The following is a 12,007-nucleotide window of genomic DNA, read 5'->3' as shown; positions in this document are numbered from 1 at the left end:
CTTCTTTGACCTTAAAATCTCATTAAAAAGCTTGGTTAACCAGTTGATGCCTTTTCCTCCAAGACCCTTCCAAACCTCAATCGGGATATTATCAGGTCCTACTGCCCTGCCATTTTTCATCTGCTTTAGAGCCTCTTTTACCTCGAAGTCTCGAATCCTTCGATAGTAGTCAAAGTTTTGATCTTCTTCCCTTGTGCATAATTGACCAAGGCTCGGAAGAGTCTTCTGTCCCTCATTAAATAACTCGTAGAAGTAGCTCTTCCACCTTTCATTAATCTTCTCCTTTTGAGCCAACACCTCTCCATCCTTATCCTTTATGCACTTAACCTGATCCAAATCTCTCGTTCTTCTTTCCCGGCTCTTTGCAATTCTATATATACCTTTTTCTCCTTCTTTCGTGCCCAAAGACTGGTAGAGACCCTCATATACTCTTGTTCTTGCTTCACTTACAGCCACTTTTGTCTCTTTCTTAGCCGCCTTATATTTTTCCCAGTTATCTGCATTGCGGCATAAAGACCACTCTTTAAAGCATTCTCTTTTTATCTTTATCTTTTCTTGTATACTCGCATTCCACCACCAGGACTCCTTGTCTCTTGGTCCTATTCCTTTAGATTCACCAAAACTTTCTTTTGCTGTTCTTCTAATAACTTCTGCCATCTCCCTCCACATCTCTTCCGCGCTTCCATTCCCATCCCACTTTGCCTCTTCTCCTACCCGTCTTAGGAAGCTTCTTTGTTCCTCACCTTTCATCCGCCACCACCTCGTCCTTGGGTTCTTCGTATGATGTCTTTTCCTCAACTTTTGCTCAACGCGAAAATCCATGACGAGCACCCTATGTTGTGTTGTCAAACTCTCTCCCGGGATAATTTTACAGTTAATGCAAAATTTCCGGTCGACTCTCCTCAACAAGAAGAAGTCGATTTGAGAGCTTGTCATGCCACTCTTATAGGTTATAAGATGTTCGTCTCTCTTTTTAAAACATGTATTTGCGATGAGAAGATCAAAAATTGAAGAAAAGTCCAAAATAGTTTTACCCTCGGCATTGATCACCCCGAAACCATGGCCTCCGTGAATACTCCCATATCCAGTCACTTCTCTCCCAACATGGCCATTTAAATCTCCTCCTAAGAAAATCTTATCTCCCAAAGGTATGCCTTGAACCAAACTCTCTAGATCCTCCCAAAACCTTATCTTGTGTTGTTCGTCCGAACCCACTTGCGGTGCATAGGCGCTAATCACATGGAAAGCACCTCCCTCCACCACAAGTTTGATAGAGATGATCCGATCTCCCACCCTCTTGACATCAACTACGTCCTTCTTCCACTGCTTATCCACAATTATTCCAACTCCATTCCTATTCTTCACCTTTCCTGTATACCAAAGTTTGAAACCAGAAGAATCCAACTCCCTAGCCTTTGCACCAACCCATTTCGTTTCTTGTAGGCACATAATGTTAATCTTCCTCCTTGTCATGGTGTCCACCACCTCCATGGACTTTCCTGTTAGAGTGCCTATGTTCCATGTCCCAAATCTCAACCTTTTGTCGCTTCGACCTTTACCTTTTCCTTTGTGAACTAGTTTATTTACCCTCGTCCGTTCACGAAAACGCGAGAACTCTTGCTCATTTAACACTACATCCGGGCACCGATGCAGCGGCTCTTGCTTTGACACCGTACTCGAGCCATACGGCGCGTTACTTCCGGGTAACGACCTAGCTTTAGCGCAATAATGTCTTTGATTCATGTCATGGGGGGTTCGGCTATATTTTTACGTTGGTTGCCGAAGACCTAACACAACCCTCCTCCTTTATCCGGGCTTGGGACCGGCTATGTACCGCAAGTGCAACATAGGCGGAGTTTGGTTACGAATATCCAATTCGATAAAATATTTTGTGCACATTTTGTATATATTAATAAAATTATGAAAGAATAAAAAAAATAAAAAATTATTTTTGTTGTTTTATGAAAAATAATATTATCTATTTATAATAATTATTAAATTAATTTTAAATTTTAAAATAAAATAAAATAATTAAAATCTTTAGATAATTTAAAAAAAAATAAGTATAACTATCCAAAAAAGATAAATATAATAAATTTATTTTAAAGAAAAAGATAAGATAATAAATAAAATAAAAACACAGACACCACTATATATATCTTTCTTCATCACTTGTGTTTGTTTCCCCTCATTCACTTCTTACTGATCAGAAGAAGATGGCGAAGGAACAATTGCAGGTGCTGAACGCATTGGATGTTGCAAAGACACAATGGTACCACTTCACGGCCATTGTGATAGCTGGGATGGGTTTCTTTACCGATGCCTATGACCTCTTCTGCATCTCCCTTGTCACCAAGCTCCTTGGCCGCTTGTACTACTACGATGGCTCCGATAACCCCGGGTCTCTTCCGTCCAACGTCTCCTCTGCCATCAATGGCGTTGCATTCTGCGGCACCCTGGCCGGCCAACTATTCTTCGGTTGGCTGGGCGACAAGATGGGAAGGAAGCGTGTCTACGGAATGACACTCATGCTCATGGTTATTTGTTCCCTTGCCTCCGGCCTCTCCTTTGGAAAAGACCCTAAATCTGTTATGGTCACTCTTTGCCTCTTTAGGTTCTGGCTTGGGTTTGGGATCGGCGGCGACTATCCTCTCTCTGCAACCATTATGTCTGAGTACGCCAACAAGAAGACACGTGGAGCATTCATCGCGGCGGTCTTTGCCATGCAAGGATTTGGAATCCTTGCAGGTGGCATGGTTGCGATCATAGTTTCGTCCATTTTCAAGGGACTCCACCCTGCTCCGGCGTTTCAGTTGGACCACGTGGGGTCCACCGTGCCAGAAGCCGATTACGTTTGGAGGATAATCTTGATGTTTGGCGCGCTTCCCGCTCTTGCGACGTACTATTGGAGGATGAAGATGCCGGAGACAGCAAGGTACACGGCCTTGGTGGCGAAGAACGCAAAGCAAGCAGCTTCGGACATGTCCAAGGTTCTTGAGGTTGTGATTGAAGCAGAGGAAGAGAAGATTGAGCAGCAAGAAACAGGAGGAGGCAACGATTTTGGATTGTTCTCGAGAGAGTTTGTTAAGCGGCATGGGCTTCACCTTGTTGGAACCGCCACAACTTGGTTCCTCTTGGATATTGCTTACTACAGCCAGAATCTGTTCCAAAAAGATATCTTCACTGCCATCGGTTGGATCCCACCCGCGAAGACAATGAACGCAATTGATGAGGTTTACAAGATTGCCAGAGCACAGACTTTGATTGCACTTTGCAGCACTGTTCCAGGTTATTGGTTCACAGTGGCACTCATTGATAGGGTGGGGAGGTTTTCCATTCAGTTGATGGGGTTCTTCTTCATGACAGTTTTCATGTTTGCATTGGCAATACCTTATCATCATTGGACTTTGGAGGGAAACCAAATTGGCTTTGTTGTCATGTATTCATTGACGTTCTTCTTCGCCAACTTTGGACCCAATGCCACCACTTTTGTGGTCCCTGCCGAGATCTTCCCTGCTAGGCTCAGATCAACATGTCATGGCATCTCAGCAGCTGCAGGCAAAGCTGGAGCCATGGTTGGTGCTTTTGGATTTGTTTACGCTGAGAACGGAATTGGCATCAGGAACACCCTTATCATCATGGCTGTCGTTAACGTCTGTGGCTTCTTCTTCACATTCTTGGTTCCTGAATCCAAAGGAAAATCTCTAGAAGAAATGTCTGGTGAGACTGAGGAGGACCAACAAGCTGAAGCTGTGGATAATAATGTTGTTTAAGCTTTAATTAATTAATAATTATGAATCTTGTAAATCCATGGTTGATTAGCTTTTACTATGTGATTTTAAGACGGTGCTATAGTACATCATGGAGTCTTAGTTTTAAGAAAAAGTATAGGTAGATAATAAAAATATTAAATAATGTGAATAATAAATATATTGAATGTTTATTTCACTAAATATATGAATGGTTATTTTAATATTATGATTTAAGTGAATAATTTAGAGATATAATATATTTTTATTTGATTGGTGTTTATTCAATAACGGTGTTTTTAATAATAATGTTGTTTAAGCTTTAATTAATAATTATGAATCTCTTTTTCTCCTTTATAAATGAAACCATTTACCAATTTATTACTGTTTTTTAGAGGTGTACATTTAAAATCCAAAATATAGTTAATTAGATAAAAAATTAGAACCAAATTTTAGCTAACTAATTTAATAAAATAATTTTAAAAATTATATCTATATTATTAAAAATTGGTTAACTAAAATTAAATTTTAAAAATCGATTTTTAACCGATTAACCAAAACGAAAACAAAATTTTATACAACTCTTATTTCAAATTAATTAACTGATTTTTTTTTTTTTTGTAAAAACTGGTTTTAATCCAGTTTTTAACCCCTTTTTTTAAATTCAATTTTTCTATGTAAAAACTGATTTTTTTCAAAATCGTTTTTTATTTTTATAATTGGTTAAAAATCAATTTTAAATTTTCTAATTGATTAATAATTAATTTTATCATATAAAACTAATTTAATTACTTAATAAAATTAAAATTTTAGTTAACCAAAAACAAATTTAATTTTGGGATTAACCAAACTACGTACAGCCTTAGTAGTGTTCTAATCTATTCTTCATAACATACCAGCAGAGATATTACGTATCAGAGGCAAGCCAGAGAGAGGAACAGAGGAGCAGAAGCTCTATTGAATCTATTGATTTCTTAGAAGGAAAGAAATCATGTTAGTTAACTTAACTTGTATGAATTGGTGCCATGCTTCAAGTCTCCAGTTAAATTTGCAAAGGATTGAATATTCTCCAATTCACCAATACAAGGTCACTAGTGTTGTGCTTAGAACTAGAAAACTTAAGCTAGTAGTTACCATAACAAAACAAGAGTTAAGCTAAAAGGGTCAAAGACAAACCTACTATTTATATATATATATGTGTTCATATGATTCGCTAGATATTCAAGTTAAATACACATGGCTTGAATTAGAGGTAGCTATAGAATATCTTAGATAGATGATGAAAACAAATAAAATCAAATCCCATTTTTGTTTTGTCTCTCTGCAACAATGGATAGAAGTCTAGAAACACCTTGAGTCCACATATCATATTCTCTTTGGTTTCTGCATTCAAACTCCACAATCCCTCTTGATTCTGTCTTCAATCCAAAGTACTTTCGTTTCTCTTCATCATCAAATAGATGTCTCCCTGGCCATGCTGCTAAATTTGTGCACACATCCAACACAACATCTACAAATTTTAAGAGGAAAAAAATATATTAGGTTTATTTACTTACTTTAGTTACCGTTATTAAATTTTTAATTAGGTCTCTGTAGTTTAAATTCATACTAAAAGTCTCTATAATGTAAATAAATTTTGCTTACGCTTTTTCTTCTTAGTAATGGTTCCAGCAACATGTTTGCTCTTCATCTTCAACATAACCTAAAATGGTTACAAGCAAAGTGATGAATTAAAGCTGAAAAGATCATGTAGATATCCAACCCCATTTTCTTTGATTTATTTAAAAGAAAAAAGTTTAATAAGTTACCTGGCCTGTTCTATGCATGTAAACAGAAACTATTTTCCAGTGAAGATCACCTATAAATAAAAAAAAAAGAAAATACTCAAGAGCTAGTGCTTAATTAATCCTTGGGCTTGTGTTTGCGAGTTTTGATTTTCGGAAGAAAACGAAGAATTTGAAGTTTAAATATTAGTCCAGTCTACACTTCTAACTCTTTTTTTCCCTCCGAAATCAAAACTTGGAAACCCAAGTTTTAAAATTCTTATTTTAGAAGAAAAGAAAATAAAGCATAAATATCTAGTACATTTTACACTTTAAACTCTTCGCTTTCTTTTTTCTTTTTCTAAAATAAAATCTCGCGATTAAGGCTTAGTTTGGTGATAGTTCGTTGGTACCTTTTCGAGTTCGTTTGAGCAATTCAGTGCCCTTAGCAAGGAGCTCTAAGGTGCAAACACCAAGAAAATTTTCTCCATTAATGAACTCACCACTATCACTTGTGCTTGAAGTACTATAACTTGCTTTACCACCACAAATTCCAATCCCAAAGCCTCTCTCTAATGGTGCCACTGAGGTGATATTCCAAACCTCCTTCAATGCTCTTGCTTTCAAGGTTGCTGCTCCTCTTAGAGCTGCAAATCAATATGGCCATTAATATTACCACATTGCCTATACAAGGAGACAAAGTACTATTCTTAGGGTGTGTTTCACAATCTTTGTTTATTTTGGAGGAGAAAGATATATGAATTATAGAATTTTTGTTGGAGTATCTACTTATATGAATTATATATTGTAACTCATTTTATGTTTCAAAATATTTCTTTTGTTTTTTAGCAAAGACTTACATGTAGTTATTTTTATATAAAGTTATTAGTCAAGAATTATTAAATAATTTAACTTATTTGACTAAATTATTATCTAACAATTTTTAGCTATTAACTTTATCTAAAAACAATTGTATGTAAGCATAATTTTTTCTTATGAAATCAAAACTAAGCAAACATGACTTAGCGGACATGTTTGGTTACTTGTTTAAACTTTTCAATGTTTTGTCTATTTTTAAATTTTATAAAGAAAAATAATAAAATTCATTTTTTATTTTTTTCAAAATTTTCAAAATAATAGAAAAGAAGTTTCTAGAATTCTACCTGTGGCAGCACCAGCAGCTGTGAGAGTATTGATATCATCATCAGATTTGACATTAACAGCAGAACCAATCACAGAAGCAAGATGTTCCCTTTCAGCCCCCATTGATTCTGCAGCCTCAACACACTGAGCAGCAACCAATGTTGCTGCTGAGGCCACAGCCATGTCTATCTTTCCCATCTTCTCATCTTCCCTGTTGTTCGTGGACAAAGTCGCAGTTGCGGCCGTAACAGCTGCAACTGCGGCTGCTACCGCGGCAACAGAGATAGATGCATGGAGTTGAGCATTGTGAGTTCTGTTCTCTTCTTTCTTTTTCTCTCTTCTTTCCTTTAACCATTTTCCAACTGTTTTAGGCCCTGATGATGATGATGAGCATGGTGGAGTTGTATTACCATTAATGCAGGTAGAAGAAGAATTCATGATGGCTCTTCCACCATTGAATAGAGGGTGAATTGAATTGTTGGCTCTAAAGAACTGCAATGATATAAATAAATAGATGGAAGCTTGTTAGCGTCATTGGTTTTTGGATTATTCATCATTATTATTGCATTGATTGTGTGCTTGTTTTTGTGTTAACATATAGTTTGGAAAATGTTATCATGCCCTGACATAATTTAATGTTAGTATAACTTCTTACATTTAATCGACTAAACTACTTATTCTAAAAAGACTAAAATATTGATAAATAAATTTCTAATGTTGCATTTAAAAAGGAATTGAGATTGAGAGATGGATATTAGAAAATTGAGACTAAATTAAGTTTTTCGATTATATTTAGTATAAAATATACCGAACTAAATTATGTTTTAGTATTATGTTAGTTTAAAATAAATATAAAAATTGAGAGATAAATTTAAAATTTAAAAAGTTAAAAAGGGATATTTTTAAAAAAAATATTATTAAAATTTCAGTTTCTATTTCCAAAAATTTTAATTATATGTGTCTTCACTTTTCGAAGATAATGAAGGACTGAAATTTTGTATTTTAAAATTAAAATTTTAATTTTAATCTCTGATCATCAAATACAATACTAAGTTTTAGTTTTTTTTGTCTCAATTCTATTCTATAAAAACAAACATTATTCCAATAATAGATTCTACTTCTATTAGTTATTTTTCAAATATTTTTAGTACTAAAAATATTGAAATATTAACTTTTTAAAGATTAAATTATTATTACATTGATTATCAAAATACTATACAAAAATTTTGTTTGTATTACATAGACGGTCTGAAATCTAAAAAAAAATGTGAATATAATATTTTTGAAAGTCTAAATTGTAAGTGTGCTTCATTGTTCCCTATTTCTATTGAATACACATCACTGAATTACCTTAGATTCTTAGTTATCGTAGTGCGTTTTGCATCGAGTTAAACTTGGTAGATTTTAAACTTGAGTCATAGCTTAAACCATAGTTTGGTTTATCACATAATTTAACATATTCTGGTAAAATCATGTTTGAGTTAAAATAATTTACCCTCTTGTGTGATAAAATCAAGATATCCCAATGAAACCAAACATATCCTTTTTTAACATTATAAGTTTAAAAATAAAACTACTGACAACAAAATTGATGGTTGTGACAAATAAGTCAGTAGCAATGTCTTTTCTTCATTGTTTCTATGTCGGTGTTAAATTTTTATTAGTTTCAATGTCTCATAATTTCATTGTTTCTTAGCTCTGTTCTTTCTAGTGAAAGGCCATATTTGACTTTTAATGCCTTACAAAGAAAGAAATGTCAAAAGGAGAATGTGGAAACTAAGGTACATTAGATATTCAATCTCTTTGTCCTGTTATGAAAGCATGCTGACTTAGAAAACCAATGTGTATCATTCATTGCCCTGTTTCAATAGGACTAGGCTAATTGGAAGTTAATGTAAGTTTTGAAGTTTCATATTCATTAATAAATAAAAAATCTAATTATTTTATTAGTTTTTACAGATTTATTAAATTTATAAAGATTTTTATAAAAAAATTTTAATTAAATTTTTACATTATTTTTAATTTTATAATTAACTTTTTTGGTATCAAAAATATTAAAATTATTAATAGAATATTCTTTGAAAATAAATAGTTAACAAACTAATTAAGCTCTTAAATACGGATACCTTCAATTTGTGAAAAAATATTCTATTAATTCTAATATTTTTTTACACTAGTAGGACCTAATTATAGAAAAAACAGTATAACAATCCAACTAAAAAGAAAAAAAATAAAGGCCTAATTACAAATTTAGTAAAACTATAAAAATTAACAAAAAAAATAAACATAAATAAAATTTATACATCTAAACAAATTCATATATTTATTGTATTTTTTAGATTAAAATATGACATTTGACCTGATTTTATAATTTCTCATTTAATTTATTGATTGTGACCAATGTTAATATAAAATTAAAACATTTAAGTTTTTAATAATATGTTATCAATTTACTAAAAAAAATTAAATTTTAATTAAATTGTGTTAATAAAAGTAACCTTAACGAACCTTGTTATCACAAACCCTTGTAAATAATTGTTTTGAATGTTTGATATCTCACTTTGTCCAGATATACAATTAATGAAGTATGTGTATGTGTAACACTTAGAATAGTGAATCATTTGGGTCTTTCAAGTTTTTTTCTTGTATATATATTTTTTATATTTTTATTATTCTTTTTACGTTATATTATTTTTGTGTATATTTTTTATTTTTTAATTAAAAATAATTAATAAAAAGTGAAAGAAAATAAGAGTTTATCTTTTATACCATAAAAAAATACAAAAAGAAGTATGCACAAAGAATAATATAGATATCATTTCTCTTTCTTCGAATAACTTCTAAAAAAATAATATTTAATTTGTAAAACTTTTTATATATATTTTATGCATTTTTCTTTGTAATACTTCTCTAACTTGTTACCCTCTTAACCCATCATGTTTAACGTGTTATGCTTCATCCAAGACCAAATAAAGCCTCTAATTTATTTATATTACATACTATAAATCTATGAAGACTCTTGTTAATAATAATAATAATAATAATAATAATAATAATAATAATAATAATAATAATTAGAACATCTCTAGTATAATATTTTTAGAGTATTACTTTTGATATTTTCAAAGGGTGAATTGATTTAAAATAAAAATTTACATTGGAATTGATTGATAAAATAAAACATTAAAACTGATATCACCTTAGAGATACAGTATAACATTGACAAAAAGTCAATAAAATTTTATCATTCGTATAATTATGTTATTCAAATAATTAAAAATAATATAAAATTTTAACTGAATTAAGACTAAATATTAAAAGAATAAATTTTATTTTTAATTATAAATTTTTATTTATGATATATAATATATAATCTCACAAATATTTATATCTATATTATTTATAGGACTCAAAATAAAATTAAATTAGAACTAACTTTTAACGTTATAATGAAACTTGTAATCAGTGTATCATATTCTAATTAAGATAATCTGAGAGTATATATAAATTCAAATTATGATAGATGTATGTTACCTTTTTATAATTCAAATCCATGGCATTAAATTACTCTAATACATGATACACTAGCATGTTAATTTGGTAGATTGATATAGAAGAAATCCAACATATTTTGACAATGTTAGAACATAGATTGATAGAACACTATTGCAGCTGTGAAAGAAAACCACTTTTCACTGCAAAAATATAGTCACTTTCACTTTCACTTTCACCTCATCAGTGCCTAACCAACCTGCTTGTTCCTCATCATGGGCCCCACCATGCACTAGAGAGAGAGAGAGAGAGAGAAAGAGAATACCTTAAGAAGATCATCATCATACTCATCCTGAGAAGGAGAAATTGGTGGACTATCATCTGTTCCTGTTTGGGAGCCACCACCATTATTGTTATTATTATTATTATTATTCACTGCTTCATGATCAAGTGAGACTCTTCCTGATGTTAATGGTGGTGACACTAATTCCTGTTAGATACATTCAAATATATATGAACTTGAAACATAAAATAACTGAAAAAAGAGTAGCTAATATGCATATCAAAGTTAATGCAGCCATTTTTTTCTTTCTAGAGAAAAATCTCATGTTAAATGCGGTTGTTTTTATCTAAAATTGATGGTCGAGAATGTTGGATAATTAGATAAATTTAAATTTCATCTAAATATAATTTATGATAAAAATTTAGTAGTTGTAAAGATAGAAATAAATACAAATTTTTTGTATCCCATAAATAATTTTTTTATATTTTTATATATACTTCCTAAATTAGAAACAGAAGATATTCATATCTGATTCTGTCTCTAGATATCTTTGTGAAAAACAGAATCCTAAAACAATCTTAAAGAACATAAAAGTTAATAACCCCCTACGATGTGAATGTTAGTATGTTACATATAAATTTCATAATTTTTTTTTCAGAGAATATTCTAATAGGGAAGAAATTAAAGTTAATGAAAAAAAAAAAGAACCTGTCTAGTGGACTGTGAGAAAATGCAGTCAAGGAGAAGCTGTTGTGAAGTGGCAGAGTAAGAAAAAGAGAACTCATTATTATTATTATTCTCTGGAGACATGGTTGATGATGAAGCATCATGTTCTTGAGGAGGAGGAGGAGGAAGAAGAAGAGGAGGAGGTGGTAATCTTGGACTCTCAGGCATGGAACAACTACTGCCATTTCCATGCAACTCATTATTTTTCATTATTCTTGACTTGGATTCCATGGAAGGATAGTAGTATCACACTTTTTTGGCCTTTTCAAATCTAACTCACTTCTTATGGGCTGTGTTGTTTACATACATACATATATATATATGGTGGGAATTTTTTTTTTTTGAGGGATTAAGAGCATAGTTATTAACATGTTATTAAACCGAAAATTTTGGAGGTTCAATTATTTAAAAATTTAATTTTGATGTAAATATTTATTAAAATAATATATTTTATATAAATAAATATAATTTTTCAATAAAAGATAAAACTGATTTAATTCATTTGATAATTTTTTATAATTAATATTTTTTTAACTTGACCGATCAAATGATCGATTTTCTATTCATTTGGTTCAACGAATTTATTCAGTCAAATTTTTTAAATTATGGCTGTTACATTTAATTTAACTATTAACTCTGATCAAGATATTCGATTATTAATATTGTGTTTCAACCGATAAGTCATTTAGTTTGTCTAAAATAAATTTTATTAAGTATATAATAATTAAATAAATATTTAATTATTTTATCAATCTTTATAGTTTTATTAAATTTTTAATTAAATTTTTATATTTTTTTAATTAAATCTCTATATTATTTAATTTTTTTAATTAAGTCTCTATTAACATTAA

General features: G+C 31.2%; 2 protein-coding genes across 2 annotated transcripts; one reads left to right on the top strand and one right to left on the bottom strand.

The window, feature by feature from the left end:
- The first annotated feature begins 2,216 nt into the window (after positions 1–2,216).
- Positions 2,217–3,773, top strand: LOC112721583 (low affinity inorganic phosphate transporter 1-like). Its single transcript, XM_025772637.1, has one exon. The coding sequence runs from the start codon at positions 2,217–2,219 to the stop codon at positions 3,771–3,773; it is 1,557 nt and encodes a 518-aa protein (XP_025628422.1).
- Positions 3,774–4,898: 1,125 nt separating this feature from the next.
- LOC112737250 (VAN3-binding protein) lies at positions 4,899–11,445 on the bottom strand. The gene is made up of 7 exons (XM_025787059.2): positions 11,139–11,445; positions 10,473–10,637; positions 6,676–7,147; positions 5,926–6,159; positions 5,558–5,607; positions 5,394–5,451; positions 4,899–5,259 (listed from the first exon to the last, which is right to left on the bottom strand). Exons 1-7 carry the CDS (start codon positions 11,385–11,387, stop codon positions 5,045–5,047), a joined length of 1,443 nt encoding a protein of 480 aa, XP_025642844.1. The 5' UTR covers positions 11,388–11,445; the 3' UTR covers positions 4,899–5,044.
- Between the last annotated feature and the right edge of the window lie 562 nt (positions 11,446–12,007).

This window comes from Arachis hypogaea, chromosome 2, assembly GCF_003086295.3.
Source record: "Arachis hypogaea cultivar Tifrunner chromosome 2, arahy.Tifrunner.gnm2.J5K5, whole genome shotgun sequence".
Taxonomy (NCBI): domain Eukaryota; kingdom Viridiplantae; phylum Streptophyta; class Magnoliopsida; order Fabales; family Fabaceae; genus Arachis; species Arachis hypogaea.
The sequence above is the reverse complement of the archived record's forward strand: the minus strand, read 5'-3'. Positions and strand labels throughout refer to the sequence as shown.

Bases quoted from the DNA above. Each gene is read 5' to 3' on its own strand.
- LOC112721583 (XM_025772637.1), top strand. From the start codon at position 2,217: ATGGCGAAGGAACAATTGCAGGTGCTGAACGCATTGGATGTTGCAAAG.
- LOC112737250 (XM_025787059.2), bottom strand. From the start codon at position 11,387: ATGGAATCCAAGTCAAGAATAATGAAAAATAATGAGTTGCATGGAAAT. The intron at 5,608-5,925 runs GTACCAACGAAC...TTTTATTTATAG, and splicing joins GCTCAAACGAACTCGAAAAG to GTGATCTTCACTGGAAAATA. The intron at 5,260-5,393 runs GTAAGCAAAATT...TAAAATTTGTAG, and splicing joins CATTACTAAGAAGAAAAAGC to ATGTTGTGTTGGATGTGTGC.